This window comes from Tenebrio molitor, chromosome 4, assembly GCF_963966145.1.
Source record: "Tenebrio molitor chromosome 4, icTenMoli1.1, whole genome shotgun sequence".
Taxonomy (NCBI): Eukaryota; Metazoa; Arthropoda; class Insecta; order Coleoptera; family Tenebrionidae; genus Tenebrio; species Tenebrio molitor.
This window is the reverse complement of record NC_091049.1, coordinates 10312316-10338623: the sequence shown is the minus strand read 5'-3', so window position 1 is coordinate 10338623 and position 26308 is coordinate 10312316. Positions and strand designations below refer to the sequence as shown.

At 34.8% G+C, this 26308-nt stretch overlaps 1 protein-coding gene across 1 annotated transcript; it reads left to right on the top strand.

Moving 5' to 3' along the window:
* Positions 1 to 7: 7 nt before the first annotated feature.
* LOC138129520 (uncharacterized) lies at positions 8 to 26089 on the top strand. Its single transcript, XM_069045837.1, has 4 exons — positions 8 to 491; positions 544 to 744; positions 25709 to 25804; positions 25862 to 26089. Exons 1-4 carry the CDS (start codon positions 144 to 146, stop codon positions 25991 to 25993), a joined length of 777 nt encoding a protein of 258 aa, XP_068901938.1. The 5' UTR covers positions 8 to 143; the 3' UTR covers positions 25994 to 26089.
* Positions 26090 to 26308: the final 219 nt, after the last annotated feature.

Here is a 26308-nt window from a genome sequence, read left to right as displayed (position 1 = left end):
AACCACCAGGTCACAATGCACTTGACACATCAAGAGTTGAACTCCAGCATTCCGCACGGTGTAACCTGTCTAAAATTAGACGTTCAAGGTTTGTTATTATTTATATTTTTTTTACAAAAAACAAAAAATCGTTGTGGTGCATCATGGACTTTGTGATATCGAACGTGACAACCGTCGAAGAAGAGGAAGAACCGCTGCTGGAAATAACGAAAATTATAATGCTCAAAGAGAAGAAAGAGTACCCGACGAAGGTTAGGAAAGAATACAGCCCGAAAGTCACGAAAGAGTACAACACGAATGTGCGGATTCCCAAGTATAGAAAAATATGTTACGTGCCCCTGTGCCCCAACACTTCGGTGTCCACCCCAGATAAAATGTTCATAACGGTACCAGTTAACCCCGTACGGCGAAAACTGTGGCTGGATGCGGTTGGCAAAACTAACGGGAAGAATCCTAAGTCTCCCATGTTCTGCTGTCAGGACCATTTCAACGTAAATTTCACTATAGTGGGACCTTCTCGTGTTTTAACCTGTTTTTCTGCAGTTAGAGAAAGATATGAAAAACTATGAAGAGCATTTAAGGAAGGGACGTGTGCAAATGCTGCTGTATCAGACAGCGGTACCCCATAAATTTTTATGTAACAAGTACGGTCATTTGAAAAGGGGAGAGAGATTAGAGGTGCTTCGAGAGTTACACGAGGTGAAGAATGTCAAGCGAAATTACGACGATCTGGATGATGATGAGGTAAGTTTTGCCTATTGGTAGTCTGAACAATTTTGTTTTGACATAGGTCACACCTTGAAACAGCAAAACAGTGAGGTTTTAAACATTTTACAACTGCTTAAAATTTTACTAAATGGTGATGTTACAATGATTTTACCAATTTTTTAAGCTGAAATTCTAAATCATATTGATGCAAGTGTAAAAGTCTCCTTATAATGATGATTTAAGTAGAAAGCAGAATTGTAATTTGCTTCCATTGTTGTTCACAGCGACAAGGTGTTGTTAACCATGCCTACCAGTTTTTCTAAATTTAAAAAGTATGCCTAATTTTGTGAGGGTTTAGAGTTTTTACATAAAAATTAAGGGGTCCTTTTATAGGAAGGCAGAATTACGCTTTAAATTTGCCTATTTGCAACTGCTGGAAGATAACATTTAAAATCTTTACAAAATGATGATGTTCTATAATGTCTACGAATTTTGCATTGTAAAAATTCTTGTCGGACGTAGTACAAAGAGAATTAAAAACAAGAATGACGTTGAGGTATTCTAAAATTTACAAGAAATCGGGTTTTTATGTTTTGTGGTCCAATTTAGAGTTTAAATCCTTTGCTGAGATGCATGTTTCAAAGGATCAAATCGCTCTGAAAATAGCGGGAATTGTGATTTTTTTTTTAATTTTCCATAAAACACTCGTGGAACGGTAAAAATGGTAATTTTTTTACAAATGAAATTTTTTCGCTGTTTTCTTTAGTTTTTGAGATATGTATAAATTAAAAAAGGAGAAACTTCCGACTTCAAAATACAGAGTGGCAACAAGATTACATTCACACATTTTTTACCCGACTTCGTTTTACAAGCTTTTAAAACAAAATTCGGCACAGTTATGATCAGTGTCCGGACGAAATAGTACCGGACAAGTCGACCAGTACAACTTTGCGTAATCCCTCGCTCGCACATAAAGACGATTCAGCTGGTTCGCTTTCAATAACAGGGAACCAGCTGAATCGTGTTTATGTGCGAGCGAGGGATTACGCAAAGTTGTACTGGTCGACTTGTCCGGTACTATTTCGTCCGGACACTGGTTATGATGGATTGATATACAGGATGTCTTAGCTAAGATTTTGAAGCCTAATAACTCAGTTATTTTCCAACTGATTTTTGTGAAATTGCAGATATGTTAGACGGTGAAGAATAAAATCGCATTAATGCAATCACCCAAGTCTTAAAAACGTAATTTTTTCATGCCTTTTTAAAATGTTGAATCAATTAAGATTTATATCAAAAAATTGATCGTCAATTAAAAATGCTCTAAGGAGAAACGCGCCCTTGAAAGACGTCTGATTTGCAAGAAAAAAGAAAAAAACTGTGTTAAACGTGACTGCAGATGCAAAAACGTAGACGCGTATGAAACAAACGCGCACTATCGCCGAATTTTGGTCACCCCTTTTCCCACAAATGCAGGTGACATATTTGACGTTTATCTTGCTAACCTAACAAACACTTACAAAGTTAAAGACAACATTTGGACGTAATTTATTGTACTGGATGCTTTAATTCTTACATAAAGGACTAAAACACGATTGGGATATTTTAGCAAGGTAATTTAGTTCACGTACGCTTCCTGTGTCTTCAAATAAATTAACGACTCTCTTAACCTTACATTTTGTAAAGCCTACATTTGGATAGTGTTCCACGAGAAAACGAACTGTCATTGAAGTTCTTACGACACTCACCATAGGCAAAATTGTTTTCCTTTTTCAACAATATTGAAATTTCTGCCGCTGTAGTCTATTTTTAGAGTATTTTCAATAAATGTTCACAATTTGACGTTTCTAATAAAGCGCGCCCAATTTTGACAGACTTTAAAGGGTGTACAAAATGTTGCTTGGCAATTAATCATCAATTGTTTCAAAAGGTAACTGCTCAAATACCTTCAAATTTTATATTAAATTTTTAACGACAAAATTTAATCTTTTCGTTGAATCAGACAAGTGATTTACTTAATTGTTTGTGTAGACCCCTATTTTTTAATGTTTAACAATCTAATAATATCGCCCATAATTTTCGATAAAGGAAACATGTATTAAAATTACATTTTTAAACTTGAGGTAATTTTATTATTACTAATTGCACCTTCACGGTCTAAAATATCTGCATTTTTAATTTCATAAAAATCCGTTGGCAAATAACCGAGATATTAGGCTCGAAAGTCTTAGCTGAGACACCCTGTATATGATAGATATTGGCAGATTTTTTCTGACTTCCGGTTTTGTCAAAAATGACAGTAATTTTTGATTTTCAAATGTCACACCTCTATATTATTATACAGTGTGAAAACTTTAACTGGACATAGGCAATTTTTGTAAAAAATCTCGAAACAGGTCGATTTTTGTTTTTTCTTGCGCACATTTTGGCGTATATGGTTTTTGCGTATCTGGTTCCGGAAGTTCGCAACCACCCCTAACTTTTTTTTTCAAATGGAAGGGTATGCCAAGTGATACCTTAGCAAGGAATACAACGCACTATTGGTTTCCTGAATATTTTCAAAGCCTACGTGCTAAAAAATAAAAACCCTTTTTTTAAGAGGACGACCAGTTAATTCAGCAAATGTTCAAAGCAACGTACTAGACGTTAGCAAAAAGTTCCCGCAATACCTATGGCTATTTTGGTCCTAGCTGAATGTGCGATGGCCCCATCCTGTTGAAAATATCCAAGGGCCGTGAAGTTGATTATAAAAGGTTTCGAAAATCACTTGTTGATACCTAACTGCAGTTAGGTTACCTGAAGAATGATTAAAAAGATTAGAAAGTTATTAACTAAGCGCATATAATTTACCTTCAAAAAACAATGACCCTATTATCCGTCGTTGGCAAATTGCTGCCCAAATGCCAATTTTTTGTGGATGTAGAGGGGCCTCCATATGGGGATTTTCAGTTAGATGAAACCATGCTTCGTCTGAAAAGGATGTTTTCTCCAATAAAGCATCATCAAACGTGTTCAGAAACCAATGACAATATTCAGCTCTTAGTCGAAAGTCATCTATATGCAGTCCTTGCACATATGTTAATCGATATGGGAATAATACTAAATCTTTTTTTGCAGAATTGCTTGACATGTGCCATTCATTTATGTTAACTAGACGTCGCCCAACGGTCGAAATTCGACCGTTAAATATTAAATTTTTAAGTTCCTTTGTTGCACTCACATCCTTTAAAATACTCCCTCGTACCTCGGTCGTATTTTAAACCCGTTCGTGCAATAAAGGATGGATGGAGCATGGATTTCGTCCTTTTAAATTTTAATTAATTGCATCAAGAATTTTTTTTATCTCTTGTTAAAATGGCAATGAAGTGTATTAATAGTTCGCAGTGTAAACAACTTTCACGTGCTGTGCTGCTACAACTGAAGAAATAATTATTATTGATATTCAGGATGAGAGAATTCTCACTAATCGGTGTTGCACCTTTTGTCACTCGAAAACATCTGCTGCTAGTATCGTCATTCTAAATGATCTAAATGATGTTAACGGTTCCACGGGTTGTAACGCTAGCTATTGATCAGTTAAAACATTTGGTTGAAATGATTGGTTCAAAGAGAATTGTAGTGCCTATCATCTAACAAAATCGAAACTTACACTCTGAAATAGCAAGGATTCTGAAAGTCGTTTGTGGTACTGAACATAACTTCCAGCGATATAAACGTTATGAACGTTAAAGCGTCTTATTAGTTACATTTATTATTTATTAAAACCCAGTTGAATATTCTGTAAATATTGGTAAAGAAAAAATCTTAAAGATGGTTGGTTATTACTCAGTTGTCAGGACGTAACAAGATTTAAACACCTTGCTTCTTCAACCTATGATATCCGTGAAGTGAAACACTGCACTAGAATTGCTAGGATGTCTACTAATGTTGATGGAGATGGGTATTTATTAACTTGAAGTCTTGAAGTATTAACTTGAAGCCCCGTTTTTAAAAGCAGCTTCCCTTAACAACTCTAGACCCCTTACTATAATCTGTTTCAAAATCAAAAATCCACCAACAGTGCATTCTACCTCGAAAATACAACCGACAACGTCGCCAACTTTTGTTTTTAGTGTGTTTGCAAGTGTCGGAAAAAGTGGGGTTATGAAAGAAAACTGTTGACAGTCGTTATGGTCGTAGTTCATCGTGTTTTTTTATTCTCCTTTTATCATTTCATTCAAAAGGTATGATATGGTAGCTACCCACCTTTTTGTGCATAATAATTATGTCGTGTTACGTAATAAACTCAACAGTTCGATGTCAAATTTTGTCGGGACGTTGAGCCAACCCCAAAAAATGAAATTTATTCTAGGGATTTCTTTGTTTCTGCCAACATAATTCAACAGGTGGTGGATTTTTGATTTTGAAACAGATTATATCTTCTCCAACGTTTCTAAAGTGTTTCAGAGTAGCTTCTGTAATAAAATTTATCGAAAAATCAAAATATACTGTTTGAACATCCGAATGGTTCTATGTTGAACAGATCTGTCACAAGCAAGCTCACCCGCTTAACTTCGACCCAATCATCTATTCTTTCCTGTCGATCAAACTTTCATTCATTGGTTTGTCCAATTCCTTTGTCGAAGTTATTGCCTCTTATCTGTCCAATCGGGGATCGATCGTTAAAGTGAACGGCTTCGAGTCTTCACAGTTTGTTCAAACGTCCGTTGTCCCCAAGGATGTAAGCTGGGTCCGCTGCTCTTAAGGTTCAATAACGTCATAAAAACTCTCATCGAAAACTCTAAATTCCTCCTGTTTGCTGACGATTTCAAATTGTATTGGCGACTGTAATCTTCTCAACGTTCCAAAGTGCAAATTGATGTTTGTTTCTCTCGCTAGGTTCCCGTTACATTTCGTCTATAGGTACGGCTGTTCTAACTGAACCCAAGATCTAAGTTTCACATTTGACACAAAACTGACATTCGGAGAAATTGTGGATCGTTAAAGAATATAAGACACAATTAAGATGCTCTACTTTGCAGATGTTAAAGCAGATTACTGCTACTAGTACACTAGAGTTCTAAATCTGAAGGTATTTATCCTCCATGGGAACTCGATCAAGTCAAATCTATCAGGATTTAATTTCTTGTAAACAGACGTCTCTTATTTTCCTGACAATTAATTAGCAATATTAAAAACTTTTAGACCCTTTTTCTCTTGAAAAATATCAACATTTCTATAAGGCATTGTTGACCCAATCGTTACCTTTTGGGTATTACAGGTTAAAATATCTGCACAAGTTTCAAAATCACCCTGTATATACTTCCCTTCATGTTTTCCCAATGAAATGCCAATTAAGTAATTTCTGTGCAGTAATTGTTAACATTGCTTGCCTTTTGTTAAGTATCTCTGGTTTCAAAATTGCGGTTCGTCCGTTGCTAAACTTCAGAGTTCGTCACATTCAATAGATTGGGCTACGTAACCCAATTTTAGAGTACTTGGTGCTTTTTGAAAGCAAGTATAGTATAATTAAGAATAAGTGGCATCGCGGTAGGTGTTGATTCTCTAAAGCGAGCTTTATGTTATGTCAAAAAATTTTGCAAACATGCCTACCGCGATGCCACTTATTCTGAATTATAATATAAGTAGTAAGATTTATAGCTGCTGAATCTCGTACTCCTTGTTTTCCCAATCCTGTAGTTGGGCACCTTGCCCGTTGGATTCACGCTTTATTATTTGATTTCAGTATTGTCTGTAATCCGTAATGCTGTATGAACAAACTCTGATATGGATGTCTTGTAAAAAGTGGGTGTATAACAAAATAAATGATAACATAAGAAGTAGTGCATTCAAAAGATTTATCATTACTTGATAAAAATATCCGTAATGATAAATAAATCAGGCCTCGGTGCCATGCCTTTTTAAAATATTTATATGAAGATGATGCTGATCGAAGACTGGATTACTATGATTGGTTGCTTCACACTAATTTTGTTTCATTCTTCGGTTTTTCTGATGAATTATGAATGGCATGTTCAATCGACGAAATACCCGATATTGGGCCCAATAGAATTTACGTCTTATGAGGAAGGATCAGTTTAAGGAAAAGTTTACAGCAAATGTGTGGGCAGGAATAGTTAGAAGTAGGACCATCGAACCGATTTTTTTCCAAAGACGTTCGAATAAGCAACAATATTTAGGTTTTTTACAAAACAAGATAGAAGGATTTCTGGTACAATTATCTGTCGCAATTTTGCGAAGGCTATGCTTCCAGAAAGATGTGGCTCCACCCCATCACGCTTGACAAGTAGTAAATAGTAATCTACTTAGTCGGCAGCAATACATATGTGCCTCCACCCCATAACGCTCGATAAGTAGTAAACAGTAAACTACTTAGTAGGCAGGTTTGGTGAACAGCTCGTTGCAGCAAATCGTCCTATACATTGATCTTCACGGTCCCTGAATTTACATCCGTAGATTTTTTTCTTATGGGGCTACGTAAAAAATCGTGTGTGTGAGACAATCCCGGCTACGCTTTAAATTTTGAAGAGCGGAATACTCCAAGTTTTTGAAAGCATTACGCAATGCAATGCTGCAAGAAGTTTTACGAAATATTTTCAGAAGAAGTTGCATCGAAGAAATGAGATTGCACTTTGAACATTTGCTACCTTGAGAGACTATTAAATAATCATTGCTTTTGTTGTATGTTTTTGACCTTGATAACCTACTAAAGGCATACTACCATGAGATCGAAAAAAAATTAGAGTTGGCTGTGGTCAAAAATTTCAGTTGGCAATTCGTTAAGATTTCAATTATCACATGACAGTCTTAAAACTTAGGTTAGTGATTTTGAGAACGTTGAAATCTTGATTTTCATAAAGGTGTGAATTATGTGTGCTCTGTCGGTTGTAAAAGAATTTCCTCAGCTAGTGCAATGAAACAATGAGATTTAAAACTCCCGCGCTCTTATTCAACGGTGACTACGTAGCTTGTTTATAAGTCGATCCAACGATCAATATTCAGAGAGGTTATGTTGTTGGGGCTCTTTTGTCAAGGAGTTTAATTTCATGCACCGTTTGCATACATCTTTTTTTAAAGATAAGCTGAACTGTACCAGATGATAGGGTAGTTTCTTGGGTTAATCTCCGGATGGATTTATTTAGGGCCTCTGCAATTCTTTGCAACCTCTTCAATATTTTCAGCTGTTCTTTTTGTCGATCGTCCACTGCCTTTTTTGTTTTGTTTCCAAAAACGTGTTTACGCGTTTGTAGACTTTGTGGGCAAGTTGTTGGTAAGTGCCTTGAAAGTTCGGAAACTTTTGTTGAAATTCCTCAAAAACTCGAGGTGTCGAATAGGACCATTCGCCGTTCTCAAATCTTTCTCTATTGCTGAAGATACACTGGACAATGAAAATTTGTTGCTCTAAAGTGAACATATTGTAAAGCAAATTTTAATAGTCAATAATTAATAATGACAATTATGTATCATTGTAATGACATTTAAATTAAATTTTTACGTGTTGCCAACTGAAGCATATTAATTACGGCCTTCTCGATTTTTTTTATTTTCGATTGCACGGTACTTAAGTTTAAATTATCACTTAATAAATAATAATTAATAAATATTATTTTAATTTGAAAAAAAAATCGACCTATCTACAAAAGAAGGTTCCATGAAAAATCGGCGCTGTCAAATCAGCGCCCGACAATTCAGCGTATGACGATTCGGCGCTACGACAAATCGGCGCAACGACAAATCGGCGCTAATGTCGAATAATCAAAATATCAAATATCAGTAGAGTGCACAAAATGAAGAAGCGCGTTTTCTTACAAGTCTTGTAATAGCAGAAAGTGAGGTTACGAATACCGCTACACTTATTTCCATTGGTTTAATTCATCGAAGTTATTTTACCTAACGGTCAATATCTTTGTTGTCTCACAGAACGCAGAATTCCTTTACGCAATGACGTCACTGTGCGACAAAGACCATCCTTATTTGTAAAGGTCCATTACCAATCGTTCCTATATTTCGGTACATCTTATGAAGATGTCTAATTAATTTTTAAAATGTCAGCATAACGCATAACCTAACTTTTTTGACGTTAACAGACTGCCAAACAAAATTCCCTGAAACTGATGTCTTCCTCGTCGCACTTACGACATTTGCATTTGTTATCTTTGTTCCACAATAAACTCACGCCAGGAATGTAATGGCGCTACCTTAACACGTAGGGTTTTGATCTAGTATCCTTAGTGCGCCGATATGTCATTGCGCCGATTTGTCTTAGCGCCGATTTGTCTTTGGGCCGAATTGGCGTAGCGCCGATATGTCAGCGCCGAAACGACGTGCGCCGATTCATCCGCGCCGAAATGACGTGATACCACAAAAGAAAACAACGAATGTTGACAGATTTCAATTTTTCTACTAAATTCCTTCAGTAAAAATGGCGTTTGCTAACGTCTTTGGGATGTTGAAGCTATGGGAATGCGTGTCAGCTGTTGATCGGGTTTTCGAATCGATTACGTGGGCCGACAGAATTTGATATTGTGAATGGGGTTTTAATAATTAATGTTAAAATGTTTTACAACTGCCTACAAAATGTCTAGGTACCTACCTTCTTTGTGTTTCTTCAGGATTGGGAATAAACAATAAGGAAAATAGTTCAACTTTTGCAATACAGTGTGGAATAAAATGATTTACATCTAGTTACCTTTGGAATTTTTGCACATGTAAATTTTCCTGTACCGCTCTACTTTTTTTTTTTTGAAGTGCCGAACTATTAGTTCTGTCAATAAATGTCATCAATCGAATTGACAATTGTTACAATTTACTAAATTGAATTAACAAACTAGCTGTGACTTGCTTTTGTTAGATCCTTTTTAATTTCAATATCTACTTTGCATTCATATCATCCTTTCGCAATAAATCACATTTGGAATTTTGGAATATTTTGAGGTTAGGCTTTCTTTTTTTTGTAGAGCGGCATTTCGTATTTTAACAAGGGTAATGCAAAGGTAACTAGATGTAAATCATTTTATTCCACACTGTATTTTACGAGTATTTGTCCAACTGTGATGCCTTTAAATGAAGTATGACATTTTTTTTCGGCACGTGCCGACTCCCTGATTTTACATTTAAACGCTCGTCACGGCTAATGCGTCAGTATTAGACGAAAACGATGTAGATTTAAAAAAAATAGAACTCATCGATGTCTATAATAAAGTTCCGTATGCGATATCTCCAACGTTTAACAATTTATGTGCTACTACTTCAAGTAATTCATTTTGACCAAGCCCGGTATACCCCACCTAGATAGACGGTTATTAACCTCAAGAAAACTATGTAATTTTCCTGAACTGGAATTGCATATATGTATGACATGGATACCATAACCTAAGTCTTTCTGTTCTGCTTAGTTTCTAATACATCAGCCATTTGTTATTTGTTCAAACAACAAAAATATACATTGTTCTATTTGCAATCAAAATTTGGGAGTGCTCACTGAGCGCCATTTAAATTTTAGTCAACAATCTTTGACATGTGAACAGGCTATTGTACATTACTGTAGCCTGATCGACCACCTATTCATTTATCTTGGTTAGAGGTTAGACAATAAACATCCCTATAATCCTATATAGTATACTAGATCCAGACCTCTAACGTTTTATGATAGGTAATACTAATAACGAGGCGATTAATATTTGACACCTCCTAGTGAGAAATGAGCGTCCAAGAGAGACTACCTGGTACTGTCTGCCCTTTAAGTTCTGTTTATTTACGTCTTAGCAAGAGGAATAAGACTCCGAATTAGATCAAATGATTTTTTTTTGTTCTTTACATTTTAAATTGAAACTAGCAACCAACAATCACCTCAATGAAATGACTTAAAGATCCCGTGAATTAGTAAATATCGCAAAAAATTTAATGCCAATCGATCTTAAGTTATTTAATGGATGCAAAAGTGTCATTGGTAATACAATAAATTATGCACAGTGGGAAGAAAATCTTCATGATCAGAAAAATCAAATACCTACTTAATTTTTTTTTAAATTTCTTTGAATGTTTTTTTTTTTATTTTTCAATACCCCGTATTGCCAATAAAATTTTTGTATTTACTAAATTGTTGCAAATCGAGGCGTATTACTTTTTTATATTTTTTATTAATTAACGTGCTCCTTCAAACAGAGGTCTTGAGGGCCTCCAAACTTTCCTGAATGAATAACAATAACATTTGGCGGTAGCCCTGCACTATGAATTGACCTTATCTAAGTGATATGGGACAGATTGTTGCTTAAAGTCTATAAGAAGCCGCAATTCGCCTGGTGAATACCTTTAGTTCGTAAGTGTCATGATAGTAAAGTTGTGGTTAAGAGCGAAGTTGATGGCTATTAGCGGAAGTCGGTGTTAAGGCTGCATGTTCACGACAGAAGTTTCCGTGAATTCGGAGGTAATAAGCACCTCCTCGCTCTTGGTCATTAATCCAATTTTTGGAGCTGACCATTGCTAATAAAAGAGTTGCAAGAGCCAATATTTTCGCGGAACTTGGGGCATTTCATATAGGTGTGTGTTAATATCGAAAAGATCATGTCGGTGTTCTGCAGCAAAGCTGACACGCATAAAAAATTGTATTTACTTAAAGCAAAAATACAGGGTGATTTACGAGGAATAATGAGCCCGACGGAATAGAAAATGCAACCCACAATACATTGCAACAAAAAGCCGGACATCGAAGCGGTAAATGTCCGAGTTTTTTCTCCTGATGAATTGCGGGTTGCATTTTCTATTCCGTCGGGCTCATTATTCCTCGTAAATCACCTTGTATTTAATACAAGCAAATGCTTTGAAGCAAATCCGATAAGAACAAGCGTTTGCTTAAATTCATAGGTATTGTAATGTTTCCCGAGGATATGGATTGGTTGTGGCGAAACTTGGAAATGAAAGAAAACACTTGTGTGAATAATTTGAAGGAACTCGCAGTCTTATGTTGAGTTGTGTAACGACTATTACAGAATGAATGCATTCTTTTTGTATTTTCAACGAAAGAAAGCTATCAATTCCACACACAGTGATAGGAAATACTAAAACCTACGGCTGTAGGCCAATCAATCCCTCGGATTTACATTCTATCACAGGCAGATCGCCAATTGGATGCGTTTGTAAACAGTAAGTCGCGCATCGCGTAGCAACCGCTAAACTAGGCACAATTTTAATTGTCACATATTAAGAGTCAAATTCAATTTTCAAAGATTGTTTTTTCTTGGTATAGTGAAGAAAGTATAGTCTTCAACTTGCGTATAATGGTTATTATTCAATCGGATGATTCTACCACTCGGCTACGGCTCGTGTTGGAATTTTCATCCTCTTAAATAATAGTCATCATTATACGCTCGTTGAAGAATGTACTATTATTTCATTATGGTTCTTTCACTTCACTTAAATTTTATTTAACAAGAGAATGTGCTTTGGTGTTTGATCCGAACAAATTTATTAAATAAATCGGTGAATCTAATACATACTCGTACATGTTTTTTTTTGTGGATTTACGTTTTGAAATTGAAATTTAATGGACAGACAAAAACACTTGTAACATCATTAAAATGAATTTAAGGTGTGAATCATGTGATTTCATGAAGAGTTGAATTATCTCCTCAATAAAATCTACCCCTCGTGAAACCTCTCGGTCAAGTCTGGAATAATAACGGGAAGAATAAGAGAGAAAAGTCTCTTCAAACTTGTGAGAAACCCTTTTCACCTGTCAGCTGTTTATTAACGATCTTTTTCTATCTAAGTTTTTGTGCTCTACACCGGACCACAACTACTTGAGTACGATAGACACTAGCGGAGCTTCCCCGACCACGAGGACTCAACGGAATGGATAAAAATGTTTTATAAAACATTTTGAGAAAGGTCACCTTGGCGAGAACATGATTCCCCAATCGCTAAAAGCAAAAAGATCACATACTTCTAATTACCATGACATGTTCAAGATAGGAGAACACAAAAATTATGATTAATAATAAAAATAATCAGTCAGGTGAACATAGCTTATAAATATACATACTTAAAATATGTAAAAAAAATCTAGGGTGATGAGGTCCTCAAACGAATAAATCAATGCTGAAAGGGAAAAAACTATTTTTTTTTTAAGTTTGGCATGTATGCTACTTAAGCTACAGAGTGATCAACAATGGCTGAATCTGTTGATATTAAAACAATCGAAAAATATTGAGTTTAGTTTGCGCCCAAGTTGCAGAACCTGGACAAATCGGAAGTCACAATGTTCGGGTGTCAATGTTCAAACAATTAGGTTATATTACATTGGGAATTTGAAAACACGATGAAAGGGGAAAAGGTTAGAAAGTCACAAAACCTGTCAAAATGCTGTCAGTGCAGTTATATTTGACAACAAGAAATCTACGGGGTGATCAAGAAGGACTGTTTAAGTTGGTAACACTGAATTGTATTTTAAATCGTATAACAGGAGTAACTTTCGGTTGTTGATGGCTTGCTGTTGTTAATGCTATACCTACATCAGATATTTGTCAAATAAACCAACAAAACATATCCGGTTGCAGTGTTATAAATAACCGAATTTAAAAAATTTCTTAATTGTACTGCCAACTTAAACAGTCCTTCTTGATCACCCGGTATTAATTCACAATCAGTTATAAAAAATGCTTGACAAGTGGTTTTTTGCAACTTGAGTCAACTATAGATATTGACTATTTTCTAAGTTTTAAAAAGTTGGAAAGTTGACAATTACTCACTTTCACTCCGTTTCCATAGATACGATTCAATCGGTCAGTAGTAGTAAAAAAAGGAGTCGATAATAAGACGTATCGGTCAGTAATGGTCATTCCAAACCCCTGAGGGCGGGGACATTTTGTTTGTTAAAAAAACTGAAGAAATGCAAATTTGATGTGAATTTTGTTTACTAATTCAATAAAATGTTAATATTTTGCCGAAATAAATGATAATAATATAATATAATAAATAAATAAATAAATCTCCATATAATGAAATAAAATTTTATTTAATGGAGATAGGTTTTTATCAATTTTTTGTTATACTATTACATACATTGCAGAGATACCAATTTCATTCAAAGTTGCAGTGCTGCCAACAGATTCAGTCATTGTTGATCACTCTGTACTGTGTATTGAAATATCAGTAACCTACTTAATTCTTTTAGAATGATAGAGGCAAATATTTTTTAAATAAATTTAAAAAATGACGAACACTAAAGAAAGTAAAATTTTTGCAGAGTATTACACAACACTAAAAACAAGAGAACCATCTGAACTCCAGCAATTTAAAAATAGTTACAAATCTTTTACTCTTGATAAAAAACTAAATAGGTAGGTATATCAAAAAATATCAATGAAGTGAATTTACAACAACTTCCTACAAAATGTTTTCATGAATTTTCCACTTGTACTCGTATGCATTACGGCCTGTTGAAACTGTTTGATTATAATTTATAAAGTAACGCAAGGTGGGCATTTCCAACTTAAATATGTATAACAATTTTGTTCTTCCCTTTGCGTAAATCCCATTTCTTGTAACTTTCTTCCCAGTTTCATTTCAATATTCGTTTTTAAAGTCAAAAGATTTTCCCCAGTGATTGTGTCGTCATCCATAATTTTGATTATTTCTTCCCAATCGTGTAATTTCTTCGTAATTAGAAGTTATTGCCATCGCGTTTGGCACCAGTCACTTCATTTTGTCCCATTGATATCTGTTTCCCTAAAATGTTTATCACAAGCATGGCTACTTTTCCGAATTCTTCACTCTTCGATTTTAAAAATCTCTTTCCAAATTGGCTTCGTTTGATTTGATGGAAACTTAAATACAAGTACCTAATTTGAAGAAGACGCATAATTTGAGTTGCAATTTGGTACGCAACACTTACCTAAATGACATTTTTAATTCAATTTGACGAATTTGACCAAGGACTTGGACAAGGGATGGTTGTCCATGTTTTTGATATGTCTAGTCCTGTATCTCTGTTAATATTATTTAGGTGTTTGTATATTTCTATTGCTTCCCTTATGATGACTCTTTCTCGGAACTTCTGTGTTCTGGCCAGTATTTAGGTGTCAGGTATGGCTATTTTGTATCCGGGTTCTCCCACGCTGTGTTCTGCTATCGCAGATCTACCTATATTTCTTTGGTGTTTTGAGACTGCATTTTATTGAGCGGCCGGTTTGCCCTATGTAGCTTTTTCCGCAAGCGCAGTCAATTTTGTATGCTCCCTCTGTTTGCAGAGGTGGAAGACGGTCTTTGTTGCATGGTAATATTCGACTGATATTCTTCATAGTTCCAAATCTTGTCCCAATTTGTATATGAGCAAATCTTCTTTCTTATTGGGGGTTTTATATTTCTGTTTTGACGACAGCTTGGATCTATTCAGCGTTGTATCCATTTTTCTTGAGGGCAGATGTTATACAGGGTGATTCTGAAATAAATTTGGAAACAAAAATGTGGAATATCCTTGACACGAAATAATTCTGCGTAAATGTCTTTTTGGGAGTGAAATCAAAAGGATGGAAATTACCCCATATCCCTGTATTTTCGACGCCTATGAATAGGGAAAATTTGTCTGAATTATTCACTTCATTAGCAACTATTGTTACATCAACTCCACAATCAAGTCGTAGGTGCAAGCACACTGCTTTGTAAATGTTTCTATGGAAATGATCGAAAGGAGTAATGTCAGGTTTGTGACTGATGGGCACCTTTTACCTTTGATTTATTATTGTTGCTAAACTAGGAGGATAATCAATTAATCACCTTTAACTCAGCAGCGTACTAGCAATATTGACCAAATTTTCAATCATTTATATCTCGAAAAGGAGAAAATTTCTACGAGGATAAGAATTTTGTTTTGTCTGTGACTTCTTATCACCAATTACCGTTTTTTTTTTTCAAACTTATTTCAGAATCACCTGTTCGTTATTTAGTTCATTTCTGTCGCAGATCGTTTCAGCCCTGTGTACTAGTGTGTGTTCCTAATTTGCAGTTTTCGCCCTTTATGTTTCACAAAATTTGAGCATGATAAAAAAGTCACTTGACCTAGTGAGTATTAATTTGATGTTTCAATCTGAAGTTTGCTAACATCGAATTCATTTATTCAATTTCTCCCTGATTTAACTGAAATTCCCAAAAATGCACATGTTTCACTGCAAATTTAATTTGAGTATTAAATCACCGTTTATGTAAAATTTAATATAAGATAAACAATTTGAGAAACAAAATTTCCACCCGAGATCCGTTTTCTTCTTTACAATACCTCATATAAATTATTCTAGAGTAGGTGATCGACCTGGGCCATTACAATGATTGCCCCATCGCAGTAGGCGTTTGTGACGTAGTTGAATGTGCCGCAAGCCTCATAACATGAGTGAGACTAGTATGGCGGATAGTTGGCGACACTGGCGGTAGTGGAAATCTGTCTAGAAGTAATTTGAATAGTGAAGAACCTGTCACGTGACCTTTGCTGCGCGTTGAATTGGAAGGGACACCGATCGCAGTGGCGTAGCAAATTGTTTTTTCCCAGCTGCTTGACGTTCGACATAGTTTGATTTATGTGATAAGATTTATTGATACTAAAAATTGTTGAAGAAATTTTATAAGTTTTCATACGTCACTTTAACAGGCATAATTAAACATAACAATACCTATTTCAGAACCTGTTAACTGAAATTAAATGACGCCACACCTTCCCAAGTGCGCACATGACTCGCCACCTCCCCCTGCAGAAAGAAATTGATCCATATCACGTGACAGGTTCTTCTCTATTCAAATTACCTCTACTAGTTTGTCTAACGTTGCGAGGCTGGCGGCAGATCCAAAATTTGTGTGGGTTTTCAACGCCAACTGCGATGGGACAATCATTTATAATAACCCTGTACAGGGTTGGGCATCGTATACGCGCACGCGAGAATTCGCGACTTCTAAATAAATAAAATTGTCGAAATTTTATATACCTAACTAATTATTATTGATAAGGTATATTTGAGAATTTTTAAAAAAATTTTGTTAATAAATAAGGCCGTAACAGTTTTATTAGTTTTCTGAAATTAACTGTTAATTTACCTATAAAGTTTTTACACTAAATTAATCTGTACCTGCTAGCGCATCAAACCCTGGTGGCACAATTACAAATTTTGACTTGGTTAGCTAAATAATTCGCTTTTTTATTTAAAGGCAAACCAGACGCGTGATTTATGGCCCCGAATGGTATAATTTGCCAACAAAAGGACCATTCACTAGTAGCCGGCCGGTTTGAGCCGTCTTACTTACAGCTTTGCCATAAAAATGACAGTTCCCATTGTCACCTAAATTTACGACAGCACAAGTAGCAGGTCATAAATACAAATTATTTTGAAAGTTGAAATGTAAAACTGCGTTTAATTCAAAATCTAATTAGTGTTTTTTTCCGCTGAGTGAAAAAATTATTAAAAAAATATGAAATGTACTTTACCAATAGCCAGGTAAGTGTGAAAAATTTCGACAATTTTATTTAGTTGGAAGTCGCGATTTCTCGCGTGCGCGTATACGATGCCCAACCCTGTATATGCAAACATGCACTTATTCAAGTCCAATTCATGGAATTGCATTTGTGGTGGTGAAAATAATTTGCTATTACCGGATTTCCACATGCAAAGATTTATTGGCGCCAGGAATGTGTCACCAATATTAGACGTACAGTAAGTATTTCCACAGAGTCGCAATCAGTTTTCACTTGGCACAGTATTGGATATTGCATCAACCACTAGCGTTCATGCTGCCGTTAATGTGGTGGTGCAAATTTTATCTTCAGAGCTCCAAAAAAAGAAGCGGAGATGCAAATGTGTTGTCAAAACAGTCAGAAATGGATTTAAATATGCATTTAATATTTTTTTGACAATTACATACTTAAAAACTTAATAAAGCTTAAAACGAACATAAACTACGGTTTATTACACACATACAAGAAAATATATTTTTTATGCAGCACCTGCCACTTGTAGAGTCATAATTGTTCTCATTTCAGACCAGTAAAGTCACGCGTGTGTTATAATTCATAATTCATGTGCGAATTATAACTGTAACTCACTGTTGAGTTACATTTGCATTTATGTATTTGCAATTGTTGCAGTTGTTGGATAAAATTTTGTATGCCACTCGTGTGTTATGTTCTATCGCGCGTTCAAATGAAATCCTGGGCTGAGTAGGCGTTGGAAAAATTAAATCGTTTAGAACAGTGTAAAGTTTGAATTTCCCGCCGTTTAACACAAATGACATTTGTTTATGTTTGTTTTCAGTAAAGGTGCCCTTAGATATTTGCTTCGAGAATAGGAATCGTTAAGTTATTGTATTTTTAATGTAAAACATTGCAAAAAAAAGAAAGACTTTTTTAGCTCTAAATTTTAGGTTAGCGGTCAACATGCTCCATTTAATCTACGCTTTAAAAAAGCACAACAATTGACTGTTTCCAACGCCTTCCCAGCCTCGAGCAAGCTCTCGTGGCTAAACATTTCTTTCGTGACTTATTTGGCTTATAAGACACTTGTATAATAAATAGCTATTATATCAAAGAGCTTCTTTCAACGTGACATGATGTAATGGTACAGTGTTTAAACAGGTACGTTTGTTTTTAGAACAATCTGGTGGTTGTAAATTAATACATAGATTGATTCTGCCCTGTCTATTTAGGGCAGATATTTCAAGCATGTTGCGAAGTTAATCGTTTTCTTTTAACAAATAATTTAATTTTTGTAATATGAATACATGCATATACTACATTATTCCAATATTCCAATAATGATGTCGTTCAGTTATTAACAGTATTTTATTTGTTTTCGTCTAAATTGACTTTAATGTATCCTTATTGAGCAGTTAATTTATTTGCAGTGTGCACACGTTGACTGGAGGCAACCATTTGCTGATAACAATTTGTCGTAAAGTTGTTGAGTTATTTTCTACAAAAATGATTGAAATATGCACGTGTAGATATGTTTTTTCATATGAAAATATGGAGTCTATATACTCGTACACATAATGCTGTAAAACTTCGAGATGTGCGAAATGTGTAAAATAAATTTCACGTTTTTTATTTTAACAAGTCACGTAACACGCAAATAAGTCATTTTCAATAAAATATACGTATTTCTTGGCCTCGGAAGATGATCGAATCGCTGATTAATTCGCGACTGCAGCCTTCCATTTCTGTTCGACCTTCTAAGAATTTATCCGGTGTGAGTCGAACAAAGGACATTGGCGCTAAAAAGTTCACCGGAATCTAACTTTGCTGGACGCAGTGATTAGTGGTGTCAACTCATTAGCGCCAGGTGAATTTTTGTCTCTACCCATGCATCTAAATTGGCGCCAGCTGAGTGGCGCTAATAATTAATCTTTGCATGTGGAAAATTACACGCAAAACTCTATGCTCACCGAAGACCGTCAAAGTAAAATTGTGCATCTAGTCGATCCTCCTAAACAAATCTAAAAATTCCTTCAGTAAATGAGGAAAGAAAACACTTACGTAATTATGTGAGGCGTATGTGCAAAAGTTTGCGGAAGAAATAACCCAAAGAAAACTGAAAACTGAAGTAAAGAAGAAAACAGATGTAACGGAGAATAAGAAACTTTAGAATGATACCTAACTTGTCCAGTTTAGGACACGGGGTCGGCACAATACGACTGTTTCAAAACTTCGCTTATTCTTTTAAATGGATTTGACGGAATTTTATAACGTTGAGGATTTTTGCTCCGTAGACTTCGAATTTTTATTTTATAATTGTAATAATAAATAGTTATCACAAGTTAATGAAAAAGGTAAATATTTTGAAGGAAGCAGTCTAATGGCAATGATTTGTCTTTGTCTTTCTTTTACAATTTACAAGTTTAATATTTATCTTATCTGCGATGGTTAATCTGTTAATTTAATTCTATTTAGTTTAAGTGAATGTTCACATGTATAGAATATTAATAAAGTCGGCAATAAAACAGTCAACAATAGATTAATTTATTAAGATGTATATAGATACATGTATGTACATACTCGTACTTTCATAATAGTTATTTATGTGTTAAGGTGTTAAGGGCGTAAGAGGGCTTTTATGGTCTGAGGTGTGATTTTGAGCCCGAGTGATAACGAGGGCTAAAAACACGCTGAAGGCCATAAAAGCCAGTTCACGCCCGCAGTACATACACTATTTTATGCACGATTAAGACCTAAAACCCAACATTTAACAAAAATTAATAAGTAAATGTCTGCCCACACCACGGGATGTTTGCATCGCGTAGTGCTCCCGTCAAAATTTTTAGTTTTGCGCGTAACCTTGGGAACAGTGAAAATACCCGTAGCCATTATGACAATTGCAATTTTCGGTTATAAATTCATTAACAAAATGATAAACGAGGATGAGAAAGCGGCAGAAATGAGTGTCCAGTATCGAGTAATCCCCATTCGGGATTAGGAAATTTGAGTTAAGTGGCAATTTTTTTCCTAATTTCACCAAAAATGTTTTTGACTTTTATTTGACATATCTTTATGGCCCACGGGCATAAAGTGATCCGTGGGCCATAAAGAGACGTTTATGTCAAGAAAATTTGTGCATAATTGTCAAATTATAAAATAATCGTGCATAAATATTTATTTGTCTTGGAAGCAAATAGCAATAACCAGGAATAAGTAACAGCAAGTCACAAATTTATCTTTAATCTTTTTAATGTTTTGAAAGTAAGATTGTTGTTTGCTTCGGCGTTGAAGAATCGGTTGTGAACGCAACTGCTGTTTAAAGTTTTTGCGTCGTTTGTGTTTTTACACGTATAGTGCGTTCACAATCGACTCTTCAACGCCAACTTTGGCCGGACATTTAAATGAAGACCCGATATTACCATTATGTATTTAGGTGGACAATAGAACAAAACAGTAAAAATACCACAATCTTTTGCTCAAGTAAATATTAATTACAACACGCTCTTTAAAATGTTACTACCAAGAGTAAGTTTGAGTGGCAGTAAATATAACTGTAGTTTCTAAATTGTGAAGCTAGTACCTATTGTTTTTTTTTTTGTAATAAAACTGTATATATAAGGCATTCACGATCTTTTTGGGACCGAGTTGGCTATGACCATCTAGTGATTTTGTTGGCAGTACCTCGGTGATAACTACATTCCCTAAAGGAAATTGACACTTTTTGTGTTAGGTTAGGTTGTTTTCAGTTTAGGGTTATATTTTCTGAATAAGTACATTGTTGCCGGATCTCTTAAATCTGGTCTGTCCTTTTTAAATTAAATTAAATCGTTTAATAGAAATTGTTTATCGTAATAAAATTATTTTGGCAATCTTGACTGTTCCTTTGACGGAAATTTAAATAATTTTTGCACACTTAATAAATCATTTAGTTTCTTACGAATATTACAATAAAAAATCTGGCAATGCGGTGGCAAGAAAATGTCGAACAGACACTGACAGGAAAAAAAAATACATCCGTTGCATCACTGAGTCAGTTAGTCCAACATGAAAAGAAAAAATCATACCCAACTCGGTCCCAAAAAGATCGTGAATGCCTAATATGTACGTTAAATCAACAATAAATCACTTGCTCCTAAAACTCGGTCACAGAAAAATTTCGTTACCAAGTTTTCATCGCTTTGCCTATTTAATCCTTAACTCCATTAATCAGTAGAACGATAGAAGGGAAACAAACATACAACATACATATTTTGTTAAATAGAGTAGAGAAACACACTCTGCGATTTCATTAATAAAACATTCTTATGTAATTGTGCCACGTGAGTGAAAGCAATCTAACAACTTATTAAATTAAAAATTAAAAAAAAATTATAAGGACAGTTGGTATCGTAGGAGCACAAGATATTGGAAACTCATTACAAAATAAGGCAATTGCCGATTACAATGGTTTATGGTTTGTCCGGAAAGATCTCGTAAATAATACCGGATTTCGGTCGTTTCGGCACGCTCCGAACGTTTCCAGCTTGATCGTCCGTATTCGAAATTTTGTAATGTGTAGAGACTGCCTGCACAGTGAGTCATGTAAATCTGACAACTGGAATCTTACCAGCGGCGTAACGGGTGTGCACTTCCCTTCCGGTAAACTTTACACTTTGGTACAAAGAACATTGTAAAACTCTGTTTCTCTGAAAATAACTAATTTTACAAAAACAACACACGAAATCACCAACATGCTAGGGAAATTGGAAAAGAATCTGAAATCGCCGAAACAAGAAATTTCAGCACGGGCGCCACTACGCAGGTAGAACACCCCTATAATTGTCAAAAATTACATTTCTGACAATCATGATCGGTGCGACCTATTTTTTATAATTTCACAAAAATTGTAGAGCACAAATGCATTGAAGACTGTAAGAAATGTAATAATGTAAGAAATGTTTAAATACGACCCTCACAAAAGTGTTAGTACGTTATAAAGACCTGCAAGTCGTCTCCAATATCTTTTCGTCCTACTATACAAAACAAATGCATATTGAAAAGTGTTTAATTTTTTGTAAATCATAGGATGAGAGATTCAGAAAAAAATTTGGAGGAGAGGAAAGATTTGACTTGACAATAAAACGGAAATAGGATGGTTTACGGATGCTCTTCCGAGTTTGATGGTGTTTCTGTTGTGCAGATTTTCATTTACTTATTTCGTAGAACACAACGTTACTGTTTACTGAGTAGAGTAAGGCCGGTCTGAGATATGACATTTGGTGGGGGAAATTTGCGCGGACAAAATATTCCAGTGGCGTGGCAAAACCGGTCACAGCTCACAGCAGAGAATAGCGGTCGCAGTAACAGTCAGCTGATTTTTAAATCCGTTGAACGCCCCTATTTTACAAAAGATGGACTTGTCCGACTGTTTTCCATCTACGCGCGTCCCCACCAATTGTCATATCTCAGACCCAGCCTTACTCTACGGCAAATCAGAGTGATGAAATGGCCAACACAAATGCCAGACCTCAATCTAATGTAGAATCTGATGATGGACTGTTTGAGGCGATTCAAAATACTCACATGGAATTTGTTAGCTCAGAAAGCAATAGTTAACTCATTTACTGGAATGTAACGAATATGTTTAGAAGTGATAAATAGTATATTTCAAACCAAGGTAAGAAAGTGGTTTCTTGCAGACTGCAGGCAAAGATTATAAACCGAGTCGTAGACGAGGTTTGTAAGTGCCTAAGGTCTGCAAGGACACTTTCTTAACAAGGTTTGAATACAATTTTTTTCCCTACCGGCACAACTTTGTTGAAAAAAGTCAAAAAAGATGGTTATATTCGTGATTAAAACGAAAATTTTGAGAATTGAATAGTAGGCTGTGTTATTTGTTTAATTAACTTGTCATCGCATTTGAAGATTTGAGGTTTGTTCGAAAATTTGATATAAACAGGGTAAAGTAATCTACCTACCTAGCTTATCTGTTTATTTTCCAGATTATATGATTGACCTACCAACTTACTTCATTGAATTGGCTTTCATTTATCAATAACTTATTTCACTTTTGACACTTTTGACATTTGTATTTTGGTACAGTTTTACCATAAACATTTCATGATTAACTTTCTTACCTTAGCGAGAAAGTTGAATTTTCTCACCTCAAATGAGGTATCCACAGCCTACATTTCTAACCGGTAGGGAGAAAAAGATTTTGCTGTGTTGTTCCTCTATTTTCGCTCCTATTTTAAAAATAGGTCGATTCAGTTAAGTTTCATGTGTATATTCAGCAGATATTTACATTTACATAGTATATGACAGTTATTACATTAATAAATTCTTGTTTACAGTCAGCAAATTCCGTAAGAAATTTTAAAACAACTTGTTTCTATTCCCGGCGATTTTCCCAACATTCAAAACAAAATAAAAATGCACAGAAGTTGTTCATTAATGAAATAATCACATCAGAATCAAAATTATCCAGAAATTATTTAGTCTGCCGTTTTTTAGAATAAGTAGTGTTTTTATTTCGGAAACATTTATGCATGAGTGGCTTGTAATTGTAGACGTACTAAGTTTGAAAAAGCGTATACGGCTTTACATGCATTCAATATCCAAAAAACGTTTGTTAACGTCACATCGGTAACATGGTGCCCACACTGCTTTTTTTAAATGATAATTCAAGAAATAGAGGTATATGTTACATTTGGCTGATACCGTATATTTATATTTAATATTTTTAATACAAAGGGATTTAAAAAAAACAAAGAGAGCAGGCGTTGCAAATTATCGATCATGTTGTAGCGAAATCCTATGAAAATAAGCCTTCAATTGATGGGCGTAGACAATTTGTGGTCTCAAAGGCTATTTTATAATTAATCATACTTCATCAATTTTAGACGTTGCAATTATAATTTTACATTTTATTATTATTATCTGATAACGGAGAAAATTTATAAAATAAACAAAAGCAACATTTTACATTCGTAAGAAGTTTTATGGCCATACGTGACGCCACTGGTAAGCAGATTTTTCGGTGAAATATCAAAGAAATGTCAGTTTTAAAAGAACATTGTTGACGTTAACCTTGAAAAAAAGTTTGTGATTTCGGCAAAGTTTGATGTAATTGTAAGCAACAATTATCCCAGAATAATGGTAAAATGAGGTTTACCATTGAAAATAAAGCATTAATAATAGATTTTTCGAGAGGTAGGCAACCAATAAAACGACTGTGTATAGCAAGTATACGTACATATGTGTACGATTAAGCTAAAACAGAAGTTTCCATACAATAAAAGATGAGATAGCACTCTTGATTTGTTTTTTTGTTGATCAATCTGTAGACAGAAATCACACTTTTGTGGTGTTGATTTGCATTAAATGTAATGGCTCAAAATACATGTGTAATGTAAAAATTCCTTAAAAAAGGTAAATGGCTTCTTCATTTCCCACTGTTGTTAAGTGTATTCACAAGTAATATTTTCTGTTTGATAACTTGCTCCTAGAGCTAGATACTTTAATGGTGTTGGACTTGCAAAAACGGAATGTACTGGGAAATCCATTCATATTTTAAACTAGTTTTACCACAACATTCCAACATTGACAGTTTGTAAAAAGACACGTCATTCTTGTTTGTCTTGTTTCTTAATTATATCTTTTAAAACATTCACCGTTCCCACAAGCAATGTTTTCTTTGTGCTGTTTTTAACAGCATCACAATAGTTCTTCAGTATTTCTTTGTTCATTGCCTCTATTATTATGTAAAGAAATCAAATCTATCGACTAGCAGATTTGAAATTGTAATTTATCATAATAATTTATTCATTTTAAATTATCTTTGGCATCTAGTTACCATTTTAGTAAATTGTGAGGGCGCTTATACTTAAAAATTTAGCTCTGGACACCCACATGTATCGTTTATGTTTCATTTGTTAATAATAGTTTTACCTCAGCTGTTGTTAGTTCCTTAAAAAATAAAATTTTATTTGGGTTGAAATTATGATAGGTCATTTATTCTTGCCAAAATAACAAATTTCCTTTTGTATTTCAAAATATCTCTTAAATACCAGAAAATTGCTTTAAATTCATTTGGAAAGCAAGCATCAAGCAAAAACTGTTATATCATTAAACTACAAGGTGATTAAGAAACACTGTTTGAGTTGGTTGGACCTGACATTCGCATCATTGACAAGTAATACTTGACATTTCAGATTAAATTAAACATGCTGATGAATCTGTTCGAGAGCCTAAAAAGAAGAGTTTAGAGCAAAATGGGAGCACTTCCAGCATTTCCTTTAGTTAATTTTTAGATAATTGTTGCGGATTTCACGTTTAATTTCTTTTTACCGTTAATTTTTACTGGCATCACCTACCATTTTGTCTCTGTTAATGTCAAATAAACCAACAAAACATATACGGTTGCAGTCTTGCAAATAGCCGAATAAAAAAGTGTTCTTGATTTAACTGCCAACTCAAACAATCCTTCTTGATCATCATGTATAATTATGCTTCATTTGTGGGAATAGTCAGTACGTTGCAAAGATATTCGTTATGATTTAATTGTACTTTTAGGCATATGATCCCAGTAAAGTAAGTGACGTAAGTAAACTAACATCTCGCCAAAGATCGTTACGAGCAGCAAAAATGTGCAAAACGGAGACGTCCACGGTACGTAACATAAAACAACAACCTTTTGCTAAATTCAAATCATGTTTCTGATTGCAGCCCAACAAGTCTGTGTTTATCGAAATGCCACAGTTTGAGTATGATGATCAACCTCACTATGTCGAAATTGAAGAAGGAGAAGAACAAATCGATACCATTGTCATTGATGATTCAGATTCAGACGTATGCTAATTACCTTCATGCCTCTGTTGTTTGTAATATTTATTATCGTAATCTAGCGAAGATGTGGAATGATGGAATGTGCGAATAAAGATTATTATTAGTTTATGATAAACCCCACCAGAAGATGGGGCATTTCTAATCCCTCATTTCCATTTTTTACATTATCCTTATCACACGACAAGAAGTAGGAATCGTGGAGATTTGCGTCAATGCTAAGAATGGCCAAAATAATGAATTCGGTTGGGTGAAATTGGAATGAACAGGGGTGCTGAGTGGGTAAGAAATTGTCAAGGCAAGGCTGAGAAAAATCGCTACAATATTCTA